General features: G+C 54.4%; 1 protein-coding gene across 4 annotated transcripts in view; it reads left to right on the forward strand.

The window, feature by feature from the left end:
* Positions 1–14678, forward strand: part of SLC39A11 (solute carrier family 39 member 11) — a 71794-nt gene that overhangs the window by 20217 nt on the left and 36899 nt on the right. For 2 of the 4 annotated variants that reach the window (XM_017730426.1, XM_017730429.1), the window contains exon 5: positions 213–351. In XM_017730426.1, the coding sequence (XP_017585915.1) occupies positions 213–351 (139 nt within the window). The remainder of the gene's footprint in view (positions 1–212; positions 352–14678) is intronic. The other 2 variants (XM_017730427.1, XM_008631712.2) reach the window with 1 other exon arrangement.

The following is a 14678-nucleotide window of genomic DNA, read 5'->3' on the forward strand; positions in this document are numbered from 1 at the left end:
GGGTGCCCCTGCCATGGCAGGGGTGGCACTGGATGGGCTTTAGGGTCCCTTTCAAGCGCGAATGACACATCTTGGAGCAGTGGTGAGAAGCTGCTGTGGCACATCCCAACCAATCCCAATCAATCCCAAGCCCCCTGATGCCAGAGAATGGGGCTGGGAGGAGGCTGAGGGGCAGCTCTGGGATGTCCTGATGTGTCTGTGTTGCCTTGCAGGGGTTCACTGGCCCTTCCCACGCCGCCCTGGCCCTGAGCTGTGACCAGCGAGCCGTGAAGGAAAAGCAGGAGCAGGCGCCTGGCTGGGACGTCGGGAGCGAGCTGTCCATCCGGATAGGTAGAGCTGGGCTCCACCCAGGCAAGCATCCTGTCATATACCACCCACAGAGTGCCCCTGTTCCACTGGCACCGGGGCTGCCACGGATGGGATTGAAATTCCAGGGGTTTTCCCACGCCCATGCCAAGGGCTCCTTCCTGTCCCTCTCCGGGTCTGTCCCTCTGCTGCCTCTTATCCCGAAAATCATTCCTTCGGTTTCTCCTCCAGCTCTCAAAGCCATTTGCACTGTCTGGGCCGTGAATTATTGATCAGGAGCTCTCTGCTGTGCTGGGGGAGTGAAATCCTCGGCTCTACTCACATTGTTCCCAGCGTGGGCTCCGCTGACCCTGCCCCCTTCTGCCTCTGCCCCTCGTGGCCTCCCCAGTCCGAGCTGGGCCTGCCTGTCCTTCCTCATTCCGGAGGTGAATCCAATTGTAGCAGCCAGAGGTGGAACACAAGGTCCTGCTGGCAGCTCTTTCCTCCTTTAACAGATTTTAAAGAAGGAATTTTGGGCACCTCTTTGGGGTTCCCCAGCCTCAGGGCGCGTCTGGGGTGGGTGGTGGAGACACGTCCCCTGAGACAGCACAATTGGCTCTTCCTCCTCTCAACAGCCTTCCAGGAGACAAAGCAAATGTAATTTAGTAAATTAATTTTATTTCTCCTCTGATTATTTGGTTGCAATAGTGGTTTAGAGCATCACGAGTGCAGTTGGGAGCAGATTGATTTGAAGGAATGCTCCTTCCCTTTGCAAGGAGTAGCAGTGCTCCCCTCTCAAATCAGCCTCTTTTGTTGAACCACATTGCTTAATTACACGTTTCCTAAAGTGCTGCAAATCCTCAGGATCTGAAACACCAGCCTGGGCTTTTCCAGAGGGATGGGAGGATGTTTTGTGCTCAGTGCAATGAGCTTTGCATTCTCCGAGTCCTTCGGAGGCAGCTGCAGGGGACTCGATGTTTTTGTCAGGTGGAAATGTCCCGTCTCAGGTGCGCTTTCATTTCATCCTTCAAGGGAAGGCAGGAGTGCTCAGCGCTGCAGTTCTCAGCAGCTCGAGCTGCCGAGGTTTTTATGTTTTCGTCTCCTTTTAGCTGCAGACAATAACAGTGCAAATGGTTTTGGGAATAGAAAATTTCCATTAGGCTTTGTTGTTTATTCCTCTCTCTGGGGAAATGGTATTAAGAACCTACAATACATTAATTCTTCTATTTTCTTTTTTTTTTTCCTCCCCCTTTCTTTCTACTGAAATAAACTCGGGATTTTCACAAGATACCCCCCAGCCTTCCAAGAAAGCTGCTTTCCCCAGAGCTGGGTAGTGCCTGCCTGGGCTCTGGGGAATGCTCTGGGAGCATAATGGGTGTTTTCAAAGTCTAATGGGTACTAAGTGGAATATTTCAGGCTTAATCACTGTTGAATCATTGACCCTTCCTTCATATTTACATCTTTTTAAATCGCTAAAGCTGTGAAAACAAAGGAAAATCCCAAAGCAGCAGCTGCCTTGTTCTGCCGTTGTCTTTAGTGCCTGGGGATGGATGGGGGTGAGGAGCAGGGAGCTGAGATGAGGATGGCTGGAAAATGTGGAATCCTGCATGTCTCCAGGGCCCTTTCTGACTGTCTGAGGTCTCCTGTGGAGCTGGAAATGCATTTTTAGCCTGGCTGTGGGAGGGTTTGGAGTGTGCTCGCACTCAGACCTGGGATCCTGGGAGCTGTCACCAAGCCGGGAGGTTTCCTTCAGACCTAGGGAGAGGGAGCTGGAGGAAAGGTTCGAGTTAGACCTGTCCCTCTTCTGCCCTGGGGGGAGAAAAAAGCCTCATTCTGCTTTTTTTCCCCTCTCAATCAGCAGCGTTTTGGAGCAGCCTGGGCTAGTGGAAGGCGTTTGGTGGCAGGGGATGGAACGGGATGAGCTTTAAGCTCCCTCCAACCCAAACCGATTGTTCTTCCCCTTCATCTCAAATCCTTCGGTTTTCCACACTTGTGTTTGCTGGGGCTCTGCTCCCTGGTGCTCCAGCCCCTCTCCAGCCTGTGCTGATTGAAATAAGACTTTTTGGGAGTTGCAAAAAGCTGCCTGTGCCTCGTGGGTGCCTGGAGTAAGGTGCACGTATCCCTGGGAAATGGATTCACCCTGAATTGCACTGAGGAGTCTGTCTAGACTCTGTTTGATGAGTGGGATAATTACCAGGCTTTAATTACTCCAAGGGAGAGAGAATCCAACCTTGTCTCTGCCAGCTCGGGGTAGGCAAGGGCTGTAATTTGTGTTTCTGTGCCTTGGAATGGATGAGGCTGAGGGGGGTTTGTGCCTCGCTGGGGGTGCTGGTGGAGCCCTCGGGGGTACCAGGAATGGTACAAAAAAACCTGGGCGGGCTGTGCCCTCCCTGCCCCGCTCCTAAGCCCCTCTGTGCAGCGCCAGGGCTCGGGACAGCCCATCCTGCTGGGTCCTCCAGGCTCAATCCAGAGGAAGCGCCCGGGGCAGGGTCAGCGTGGGGCTGAGGCCAGGCCTGACCCTGCCAGGGCAGCGCCGTGTTCTGGGGCAGTTCCCAGAAGGAATTTACAGGCAGCAGAGCACCTGGAAACCCGAGCTGTGGCTCAGGGCAGCTGGATATGGAGCAGCTGATGCCTCAGCCCAGCCTCCAGCCGCTGATTCAGCGGTGCCATTCCGGAGCCGAGTGGGAGATGCTGTTCCCAGCAGCCTCCTCCGCTCCCCGGGAACATCCTCGCTGCTCCACTGCAGCTGGGAGAGCTCTGGGAAGGTGCTGGGGCAGAGCAGGGTGCAGCAGTGTGGGTGTGAAGCTGGATAAAAGCCCAGAGACCCCTTTGGTGCCCAGCCGGGAGCGGCCTCAGCGCCCGGCACAGCTCCGGCTCCAGGGAAGAAAGGGCAGTGGGAATTTCTGTGCTGGCTGCTGACCCAAAGTGCAAAGAAATGTTTGGGGAAGCAGCAGGAGAAGCAGCAGCATCTCTGCTGCTCAGCATCCACCCCAGAGGCAGGGATGTGTGTCTGTCTCCTGGAGAGAGGTTTTACAGGAGCATGGAGTGACAGGACAGGGAGGAACGGCTTCAAACTGACAGGGAGTGGGTTTGCATTGGTATCAGGGAGAAATTCTTCCCTGTGAGGGCAAAATCCTTCCCTGCGAGGGTGGGGAGGGGCTGGGATGGAATTCCCAGAGGAGCTGTGGCTGCCCCTGGATCCCTGGCAGTATCCAAGGCCAGGTTGGAGCAGTCTGGGATAGTGGAAGGTGTCCCTGCCCATGACTGGATCATCCTGAATTTCCCTTCCCACCCAGCCCATTCCCTGCTCCTGGTGTCTGTTGTGCCTCTGGCTGCAGGAGCGTGGAGTCGCTGATGTTATTGAAGGGAATCAGGGCTGGCTGTTGTGACTCAGTTGGCTTTTGCCAGGGTGTGATTTAGGAAATGGTGCCCTGGCAGCCCTGCCTGGCTGCTCAGGGAGTAAATCCAGACGGATTTATTGGCTGGAAGAAGAACCCCGCGTTTGCAACAGCGTCCGTGAGAAATGAAATTTTGTTAAACTTGTTACTGAGATGAGCCGGGAGCTCTGGGGGCACCACACGCAAACCTCATCGCGTAGAAATTGTATTTTTCCCCCTTAAATCAGAGCTGCTGCATCAAATCTGAGGCCCAGGTGGGGATTTGGCTGGGGAAGCCCTGGCACAGGGGCTGGGGATGCCCCAGTGCCAGCCCTGCTGTGTGTCCCTCCTGTGCTGCCCCAGGACCCGCTGGGCCCCTTTCAGCAGCACCACCACTCTCCCAAGCTCATTTTTGCCAATTTTTGCCGTATTTTTCCCCTCCAAAGGATGATTCTGTGCACCAGGGCTGCCAGAGGGGGCTGCACAGGAGAGGAAGCAGAAGCTGCTCATGTAGCATCTCTTTATCAGAGCACTGAAGTGTGATGGAAGGAGCTGGGGCGATAAGAGGAGGCAGAACCCCTTGGGAACCAGCACCAGGAGAGAGCAGGAGCTGAATTTTGGGCTGGGCGCTGATGTTTGAGGCAGCACATCAGTGTGGTTTGTCCTTAGAGCCAAAAAATTCCCCGTTTTCCCTGTTTCTTCTGGATGGACCACCTGGTTTGAGGACGTCCAGCCTTGTCCCAGCTTTTTTGTCCTGATCTGTGCTGAGAGGAAAACCTGCCCAGCAGTGCCCAGCTCCCCTCTCAGGAGCATGGCCAGATTGCTGCTGCTCAGCCTGGGAATTTTCTCCTCATTCCCTCCCTCCCTGAGGAGAAGCAGCGGCCGTGAGGGAGAAATGATGGATCCAAACCCTCGGGATTGATTGGGCTCACTCAGCCAGAGCCTCCTGTGTGCATCCAAAAGGTTCATTAAGCCTTTGTAACTTATATAACAGGAAACTCCTCCTTAAAAACGGGATGTTCCCCAGTTTTCCACCATCGCAGCTCTGCCTGCAATGACTTTGACACGTTCACACCGTGCTGCTTCCGGAAAACTGCTGCTTTCACAAGCCATCAATTCATTTGGAGGCTTCAGAGGCAGCCCGGGTGATAAATGCCTGTGGCAGTGTCTGTATTGATTAAAAAACATCCTAATGCCCCTTTCTGAAGCTTTTCAAATGGTTATTGACCATCCCTGTCAGCCTGGGTTCTGTGCTTGGCTTTTATAGTCTGGACTAAATGTGGATTTATGGACCCAGAGCTCCAAAGAAATAAATGAAATGGGGGCCCATAATTCCTCCTGAAGTGATGAAATGCCTGCTTCAGTCAGAGATCTGTACCCCCCTCGTTCCAGTCACTGCCTTGCTCCTGGGATCAGGAATTTTGGCTTTACAGGGCTAAAAGCCACCTGGTGTTTGCTGTCCTTTGCTTCTTGGATTTACCTGTAGAGGACCCAGCTCTGCAGTCCCAGCCTGCAGTGAATGAACCACCGCGAGCAGCTTATTCTGGATATGAGATTTAGGATTTCCAGCTGCAGCAGCCTTATCCCTCAGGAACTGCCAGCCTGTGGCCTTCCAGCAGAGAGCCTGGCCCTGGGTGAGCTCTGCTGTGTCCGGGGGCTCTGGAGGTGGGATCTGTGTGTCGTGTAGCCAGTCTTTAACTCCAGGGGGATTTGTTCAGCCAGGAGCCTGATTAAACTCTGCTGAGTGATGAGCCGGGGAGGCCCCGTGCTCTGGGAGCTGCAGGGAGGTTTTTTGTGGGGTTTCTGGCCATTCAGAGGAGCCTTTTCCCATTATCAAGGAGCTTTAATTTCCTGGCTGCACCTCAGAGACTGTTTAATTCTGGATAAAAGAAATTCCTGAGGAAATCCTCCCCATCCCTGGCAGCTCTGGTGGCTCCTGTGTGGTGCCCAGGGGTGACAGTGGGACGGGCAAGTGTGGCACCTACGTGTGACACTGCTGCTGTCACCAGCTCTCCAGAAACCCCTCCTAAATTAGGGCGTTCAGGGTGAGGAATCTCTCCAGGGATGTGTCTGCATCCAACCTGAACCTTCCCAGGGTGGTTTGGGAGCAGCTGGAGGGCTGAAATCCTGGCTCAGCCCCATTCCAGAGGCTGGGAGAGGGATTAGCACAAGAAAATCTTGAGAGAAACTTCACTCCAGTGCAGCTGCTCTGGGGCAGGCCTGAGATTTCAAGGTTTATTAAACCAAACCAACAATTGGTTTGCTGCAGCCCCTGGAGTGGAGCTTGGTTTGGCTCCATTCAGCCAGCACAAGAATTTGTTTTCTGGAGATGCTTCCTCAGCTGGATGGGAATGGGAATAATTTGAAGTCACCCTAAGGAAGCTTTGGGGCAGTGGAACGAGAGCCGGGAGCTGCAGCAGCCACTGAGCATTAGGGCAGCAGGAGCTGGGAGCTGTGGGGAGAACAGCGGCGCTGCTCTGAGGGGAAGGCAGGAAACTGCAGCCACAAAAAAGGGGCTGCAATCCCCCAGGTTCCCACTAAACACACGCTGTAAGGACAGGGAAGTGAAGAAAAAGCCATTGCCCGGCTGTGCCAGCGCAGATGGGCGTGGGTGCAGGGTGTGAGGTGGGAAACGGGATGGGAGCAATCCCAAAATGGAGGCCTGAGGGCGCTGACGTGGCCCTGAGGCTCGGGGGTCTGTGTGGAGCAGTCTGACATGGCCTGGAGACAGAAACAGAACTATTTAAAGATACAGGGCTTGTCTGCCTGGTTGTGGCCCCCTTGCAGGTGCTTCCTTCCCTGCAGGATGCACTCAGGCCCGAAAAGCCCCTGTGCTGCTTTGGGATTTTGACTCTTCCCCCTGTGCCTGGTGCTGCTTTGGGTGCTGGGCCCACCCTGGCCCTGCTTCTGCTTCCTCAGCTCTGAGCACCCCCAAACCTCCTCAGCTGCTCTTGGGGGGCACCTTGGGCTGGGGTTTGATTCCCTAAAAGCATCTGGGGTCTTGGCAAGGCTGCACAAAGGGCTCCTGAGCTGCTGGGGGGTGACAGCACCCAGCGGCACCCCTGGGCCCTCTGTGGAGCTGGAAAAATGGATGAATTTCCCTCTGCTCTGGGAAAATGAGTAAATTCCCATCTTGGCTGGGATTTGGGGTGAGGTCTCCCAGCTGGTTTTGCTCTCACACACCAGTTTGAACCAGAGCTGGGTGCCAGTGACTGGGGAGCTGCTGGGGCAGAGCTCACCCTCCCTGGGAGCTGGGATCCTTTTTCCTTTCCCTGAGTGCCTGGCCCTGGTGTGATTTTTGCTGTGATTTCCTTCCCATCTGATTTCGATTTCCACACGTTTCCCTTGCAGCTCCCGGTGTTCTGAGAGCGTTGTTCATGTCCAGGCCTCTCTTTTATCCCCTTGTATGTGGTATATGGCACAGGATGATGGAATATGCCTTTTCCCGAAAAATCAATGGTTTAGTTGCTCCCCCCTCCCACCAGGAAGCTCTCCCAGATACAAGTATTGATTGTTGAGCTGAAAGCCATGTTTAGATCATAATTACCCTTTAAATCAGTGGGGCTGGGGGCTTTGCACCGTAATTGTTCTTTAATTCAGTGGGGCTGCTGGGTTTGGAGTCTTAATTGTTCTTTAATTCAGTGGGGCTCACGGATTTGTGCCATAATTGCTCTTTAAATCAGTGGGGCTGGGGGGTTTTCACTCTAATTATCCTTTAATTCAGTGGGGCTCGTGGATTTCTGCTCTGAAATGTTCCTTAATTCAGTGAGGCTGGGAGGTTTGTCCTGTAATTCCTCCTTAAACCTCTGCAGAGCTGGGGGGTGCCCTGGGATGGAGCTGCCCCTTGGATAAGGATATTTAGGGATGTGCCAAGGGCACATCCAAGCTCGGGGGATATTTTGGAGGAGCCTCGGAGGGAGTCTGGTGCAGAATGGGGATTTTAGGGCCATTCCAAATCATCGTTTTTGCTGGAAAAATCTCAGGCTGCTTTTCCCAGGCTGCTTTTCCCCCAGGTTTCCCCTGGCTCAAGGAAAGGTGATGCCCGCTGGGGTTGGCAGAGTCTGCACCCACCTGAGCTGTGCAGGGCCTCGTGGCCTCTTCCTGATCCAACCCACCCTGAAATTGCCCCCAGTGCCCCCCAGTCCTGGCTCTGGACACCACTGGGAGCCCCTGGAGTAGTGGGATCTGATCCATCTTCCCAGCCCTGGGCTGGCCACGGCTTCCAGCTGCTCCCTGGGGATCAGGGCTGGTGTCCCCAGTGCCCAGGGCTGGAGCAGGAGGTTCCACACGGTTCCAGGGGGATTTTTCCATCCTGGAAGGCAGAAGCTCTGTGAGGGCAGAGGGAATGAGGGCTCTGCTCGGAGTCCCCGCTGCCAGAGAGCACCAAGGCTGTGACTGAGGCTTTGTTGGCCTCTTCAGTGGATTCAGGTCATTTCTTTTCTTTATGGATTCATCTCCTCTGAAATTCCAGCCTCTCCAGCCCAGCAGGGAGCTCCTGCTGGTGCCGTTCCCGACGAGGGAACCCTGGCTCAGATCATCCCCCCCTTCATCCTCCTTCCCTTTTGCAGCTGGGGAGCAGCTGCTCTGCCTCCCCTGCCTCCAGCCTGCCCGGTGCTGCATCCCAAATCCATCCGGGGATCCCAGGGGACATGGATCAAACGGGTTTTGTGCTGGGATATGGGAATGGGGGGGTGGAGGGAGCCCTTCTGCCGGGTTTGTGGCACATCCTGCATCCAATCCCAGGCCGTGCAGCCGCCAGGAGAGCTGTTGGATAAATAACCCCTGAAATGAGTTGTGCTGAGGCTGCGGGGTGGCTGAGCTGCTCAGACATCCTGCCCACCGCAGCTCATCCCTCTGGGGCCGTCAGGGAGGTTTTATTTCAGCCCAACACGGGGCAGGCACCACTCGGCCCAACTGGGTGGGATTTCCTGAGGCTCCTGGTTGTTTTCCCCTCGATTGAACGCTTGGAACGGGAATTGCACAGGGCCAGGCTGGGGCGGGATGAGCGAGGTGGGGCTGTCCCCCTTTGGGGGCGGGATGTGTGGGTTTGGATGAGGAGCAGCTGCAGCAGAGATCCCGAGCTGTGCTGTTCCAGCCTCGTTTTTCAGCGGGCTGGGAAGGCAGGAGGGCTGCAGTGGTGGGAGCGTGTGCCCTGAGTGTCCCCATCTCCTGGGCACGGCACCAGTGGCCTCTGGCTGCCTGCAGGGGCGAGGTGACAGCAGCGTCCGTGCTCAGCTCCTTGGGCCCTCCACAGAAAAACCTCTTCTATTTTTATTATTTTTATTATTTTATTAAAATTTTTTTTGTATTTTTATTATTTTTATTTTTGGTTTGTTTTTATTTTTATTGTTTTTATTTTTATTGTTTTTATTTTTATTGTTTTTATTTTTATTGTTTTTATTTTTATTGTTTTTATTTTTATTGTTTTTATTTTTATTGTTTTTATTTTTATTGGTTTTTTACTTTTATTGGTTTTTTATTTTTATTTTTATCATTTTATTTGTTATTATTTGTTATTATTTGTTATTATTTGTTATTATTTGTTATTATTTGTTATTAGTTATTATTATTTATTATTAGTTATTATTTGTTATTATTTCCTATTTTTATTTTTATTATTTTTATTATTTTTATTTTCCAAAACCTGCTGGTTCCTCCTGTGTTTTGTCATCAGCTTCAAGCAAACCCCTTTATCTCTGACCCTGTGTTATCTGCAAGGCCCAGAGCCGAGCAGATCCCGGCCCCTCTGGGGCTCCTCCAGCAGCACCGAGCTCAGCCCGGGCCCCAATTTCCCTCTCCCGGGTGATGCTCAGCGATAAAACCCCAACCCCGGGGGCCTCTGGAGAGGGGAAGCAAAGCTGGGATTGCTTCCCTTCAAAGGCCTGGGATGGAGCTGCGGCAGCAGATGGTGTGAACTGCCTGGAAGTGGGGATGAGGCAGCGCTGAATTCCCAATTAAGTGTAATTAAAACTGGGCTCGTTTATTTATTTGGCTGCCAAGGGGCGTCGCTTCCCTTTGAACGAGGGGCTGGGCCCTGGTGCCTTCCCGTAGCCGGGAGCTGGGAGGGAATTCAGGGCATCTACAGGAGATGCTGGGATTTAAAATCTATCAGGGAAATGTTTGCTGGGCTCTTCCCACGCTGGGATCCCTCTCCAGGGTGGGAATGGGGGCACTCCCCGGTGTTCCAGCCTGGGAAGAGGGAATTCCATGATTTTTGTTTGAAATGGGGCTCGGAGCAACCTGGGATAGGGAAAAATTCCCTGCCCGTGGCCGTGGGGTGGAACTGGATGAGCTTAAAGGTCTCTTCCAAGCCCAAATATTCCACGATTCCCTCCTTTTCCAGGTGGATCCTGGGGTGCAGTGAGGTGGCTCAGGGGTACTGGCTGTGCCCAGGGAGGTGCCAAATCCCTGCAAAATATCCATCATTTCCTGCTCCCTGTCGGCGTTTTCCTGGTTTGGGTCTGGGATTCTCAGACACATCCGTATCCCGTGGGCAGGGATCTGGGAGCAGGAGCAGCCTGGGATGCTGAGGGCTTTTCCATGGGAAGGCAGCTCAAGGCTGTTTTAAGGGATCCTTTATGGAAATACACCAGGCAAAGGGAAGGAGGAGGGTTTGTGTTCCATGTGCGCTTCCCAGCTGAATTCCCGGCCGCTCAGCGCCGTTCTGCCGGCTGAGTCATCCCTGCATTCCCACCTCGGCCTCAGGGACATCCATTTGCTTTGGATTCTGAGGAGAAGAATGAGCCCAGCTCCTTCTGCCATAAACACCGGGGTGCTTCCGATCCCAGTTTTTTATGGAATGGATTTTGGGGTGATGTTTGCTGCCCTCTCCCAGCTCCAGGGCTGTGCCTGGAGCAGCCCCATGGATTTGGGATTGGGGTGAGGATGATGCTGAGCATGGTTTGTGTCCCCTCTGTGGGGACAGATGTTGTCCAGCCCCTGGGATGGTGGCGTGTCCTTCCCGCTGCTCCCTGACCCCCTGGAGCCATCCCGGATTTCTGGGCTGGAGCCACAGCCTGTTTCTCCTTCTGCCAGAGACAGGAGTTCTCCCTTTGGAGCCACTGACAGGAGTTCATCCCAGATCCATAAATCAGAGTTTATGGAAGGAGAAATCCCAGGCCCTGAGCTGGAGCCTCTTCCCGAATCCTCCCAGCCCCGGCCTTGCTTCGCTGCTTTTATCCCAAGGACAGCCTAAAATAGGACCATGAAATGTTGAACAGGGCTGGAGAGAGCTGCACTCGGAATAAAACCGGGATCCTGGCAGGAATGTGGGAAGTGTCTCCTGCTCAGCCAGCAGGGCTCTCTTCAGATCCATTTCCTTCCCTGTTGGTGTTTTCCTGCTGCAGGTTTTTCCTGCTCCTCTGAGGTGGGAGATGGGGAATCTCCTGCTCTCCTCCCCATGGGGTTGGTTGGGATCCAGCCTCGCTGTGGGGGATTCAGGGATGTGGCTGCTCAATATCCCATGGGAGGGATGAGGTGGGGTCCCACCACAGCTCCTCTCCAGGCTGTCCTGGTCTCTTCCCATCCCACAATTCCTTTGAAATCCAGTTTGTGTGCAAAAATCCCATTGTTCTGCTGGAATTCGTTTCTGGGGCTCGAGGGGGGTGTGGTACCACCAGGGTATCCCACTCCCAATCCCACCCGTCTCCGTGGATGACGTGATTGTGCTCCTGGAAGCAGCCTGATGCTTTGGTTATTCCTGGAGAACGGGCAAAAATCCAATCTGCTTGTCCCTCCAGAGGGAGCTGGGATTGATTTTGCAAGTCCCAGAGCTGAGAACAAAGGAGCACTTCCTTTATTTTGCTCAGAAATCGATTCCTTGTTTTATTTTTCCGGCTCCGAAGGGGCCCCTTTTCCCAGGCGTGTGCCCGGCCCTGCCAGCCCCGGACTGGGGATGTTGGTGCCGTTTCCCTGTGCTGGGCGGGGGATGAGGATGGGAGCTCCAGATGTGTCTCTCCAGCTGTGGTTTTGTCCCAGAGCACTGGAAGCTGCTGAGCAGCAAATGCCACCCGGGAGTGGAGGAATTCCTTCTAGGAATTGTCTTGCAGGGAGCTGGGGAGAAGGAGTTTTAAACTGCCAGAGGGCAGGGTCGGATGGGATATTGGGAAGGAATTCCTGGCTGGGATGGAATTCCCAGAGCAGCTGTGGCTGCCCCTGGATCCCTGGCAGTGCCCAAGGCCAGGCTGGACATTGGGGCTGGGAGCAGCCTGGGACAGTGGGAGGTGTCCCTGTGGAACTGGAGGTGCCTTCCCACCCAAACCATTCCATAATTATGGGCACCACTTCCATCTCCACCTAAACCCCCGGCATCTAATGCTTTTATTAATTTATTTTCATTTTTGGATTAATTTAATTAATATGCAAAGAGAGTTTTTCCAGCTGAATCCACTGTGTCCTTTCGGGATGAAAGGAGCAGCACGTGCCTCTGGACAGTGGGAATGCCAGGGGGAAGGAATGGGAGGGATTATGGAGAACAAGAACTGAGCTGCTCGTCCTGTCCCTGGTTTGGTGTCTTGGAAGTGCTGTGAGGAAATGTGGGAATAACCACGCTTCTGTTCTGGGATTCCAACATCTGGGAAGGGGGGCTGTGTTTGTCCTGAGAGCTGCTCCTGGTGCCTGTGCCAGCCCGAATTCCTGCTCCATGGATTTCCATACTTTAGGAACATGGAGTTATTAAAAAAAGGACAGGCAGGAGGGAAGGGCCCGGGGAAGATGAGCCGGGACTAGCGTGGCAATAAATGGATTAATTCAGGGCTGTGGGGGCAGTGCCGGAGCCTCCCAGGGCAGGAGGCACGGCTGGGCTGTGCATGGGTGTTCCTGGGGGTGCTGGCACGGTGGCAGCATCCTGTGGGAATGGCAGGAGAAGGCTCTGCCAAGCTCAGGGGGAGCAGCACCAACCCCGTCCCCCCGGCTGCAGCGTTCCCATCCCAGCCTGCTGCTGCCTGGCTCCTTCGCAGCTCCTGATAAAATCCCACTTTTCATCTCAAGTGGGGAATGAGGCTGAATTTTTCCCGGGTTCCTTCAGAGGATTCTCCGTGTCTGATCCCGCTCCCATCAGAAGCTGTTCCCTGCCAAGGCTGGGAGACGCGAGCGTGGCTCAGCCCTCGGAAATGAAGTGATTAAATTAACTGGGCTGTGTAAAATTCCAGCCTCAAATCGTTCAGCCAAGCACTTCGTCTACTGGGAGCTCTTTGAGGAGCTCTTGGAAGGGAGCAGGAATTAGTTTGCTTAGAAGGACCTGGTGCATGTAATGACATCGAGCGTGGTGCCACCGCTCCTGCCCGAGGAATTAATCCTCAGACACGGAGCTGTGAGGTCAGGGAGGCTTTGGGAATTAGTCCGGTGTGCTGCCAGCCCGGGGCACCGCAGGGACCAGCAGCAGCTCGGCTGTGCCGTGCGTTGTCACCACGTGCTGTGCCACCTCTGGCACCTGCCTTTCCGTCCTGCCCTGGGAGCAGCCCTGGTGGCAGCGTCACCACGAGGTCCTGTGCCTTGCTGAGGCGATTTCCCCCACCCACTGTGGAGCTCGGGGCAGTGCTGGAAGCTTCTGGGGCTCTTTTCAGGCTGGATTGTTCCTGGAGTGATGTTTGGGGTGGGATTTGGGTGTCGGGCTCTGGGTGATGTTTGGGCTGGAATTCAGGTGTCGGGCTCTGAGTGATGTTTGGGCTGGAATTCAGGTGTCGAGCTCTGAGTGATGTTTGGGGTGGGATTTGTGTGTCGGGCTCTGGGTGATGTTTGGGCTGGAATTCAGGTGTCGGGCTCTGAGTGATGTTTGGGCTGGAATTCAGGTGTCGAGCTCTGAGTGATGTTTGGGGTGGGATTTGTGTGTCGGGCTCTGGGTGATGTTTGGGCTGGAATTCAGGTGTCGGGCCCTGAGTGATGTTTGGGCTGGAATTGATGTGTCGGGCTGTGAGTGATGTTTGGGCTGGAATTCAGGTGTCGGGCTCTGGGTGATGTTTGGGCTGGAATTCAGGTGTCGGGCCCTGGGTGATGTTTGGGGTGGGATTTGGGTGTCGGGCTCTGGGTGATGTTTGGGGTGGGATTTGGGTGTTGTGCTCCGAGTGATTTTTTGAGCTGGGATTTGGGTGTTGTGCTCCAAGTGCCATTCTGGAGGAATCTGGGTGTTGAGCTCCCTGTGTTCGGTGGTTACGGCCTGGTTTGGTGCAGGAGGGAGCTGCTGGTGCTGGCACTGTTCTGGCTGGTGCTCCAGCACCCTCCTGCCTCCAAGCTCCAGCCAGATCCCAGCACTAACCCAGTCCCTGGGAGCCCGTGGGAGTCGTTCCCGCTGGGTGGAGCAGCCTTTGCTGAGAGCCCCTGTGCACGCTGGGCTGGGTGAAGGCCCCTGACAGACCCTGAGCCCTGACTCTGTGTCCATCCTCCTCTGAAAGCCTCAGCACAGGCAGGCACCTCTTTGATCCAGCAGAAATGCTGGGAAATGGATTTGTTCCGTGGCTGCAGCCACACACCCTGCACTGGGGTGTCCTGGTGTCCCATTCCCACTGAATCCCCGGGCTCTGGAGCATGGGAAGCCCGTGCTCTCTGCTCAAGCACCCTGAGCCTTCCTAGCAGTAAATAAAAGCTATTTTTAAAAAGAAATCCTTATTTTGACCATAGTTGGGCAGCTCCACGGAGCCTCTTCTCCAGCATTTTTGTTCTCTGAGCGTAAGCTTCCCAAGAACTGGGGAACTTTCCCAGCTTTGGGGGCTCATTCCTTACAGGAGCAGCTTTTCCCTGGCAGTTTCCTTTCCAGGTCTGCTGGGATCTGTGCTGTCAGACCTGACAGAGGTGTGGATCCCAGGATTGCACCTGGCTGGGAGCCCGTGGGATGCAGCTTTCCCTGTACCTGTCTGCGAGGGGCTGGCAGTTATCCCCCAGGACGTGCTGTGCTTAATTACTGGCAGTAATTAAAACCTCTTCTGGAGGTGGGAGATAAGAGCAGCGCTTCCTGTGTGGCAGCAGATGCTCCCTAACACCCATCTGCTCCTCAGCATCCAGGCCCTTCTGTGCTCCCTGGAA

This window comes from Corvus brachyrhynchos, unplaced genomic scaffold (genome assembly GCF_000691975.1).
Source record: "Corvus brachyrhynchos isolate BGI_N302 unplaced genomic scaffold, ASM69197v1 scaffold340, whole genome shotgun sequence".
NCBI classification, from domain to species: Eukaryota; Metazoa; Chordata; class Aves; order Passeriformes; family Corvidae; genus Corvus; species Corvus brachyrhynchos.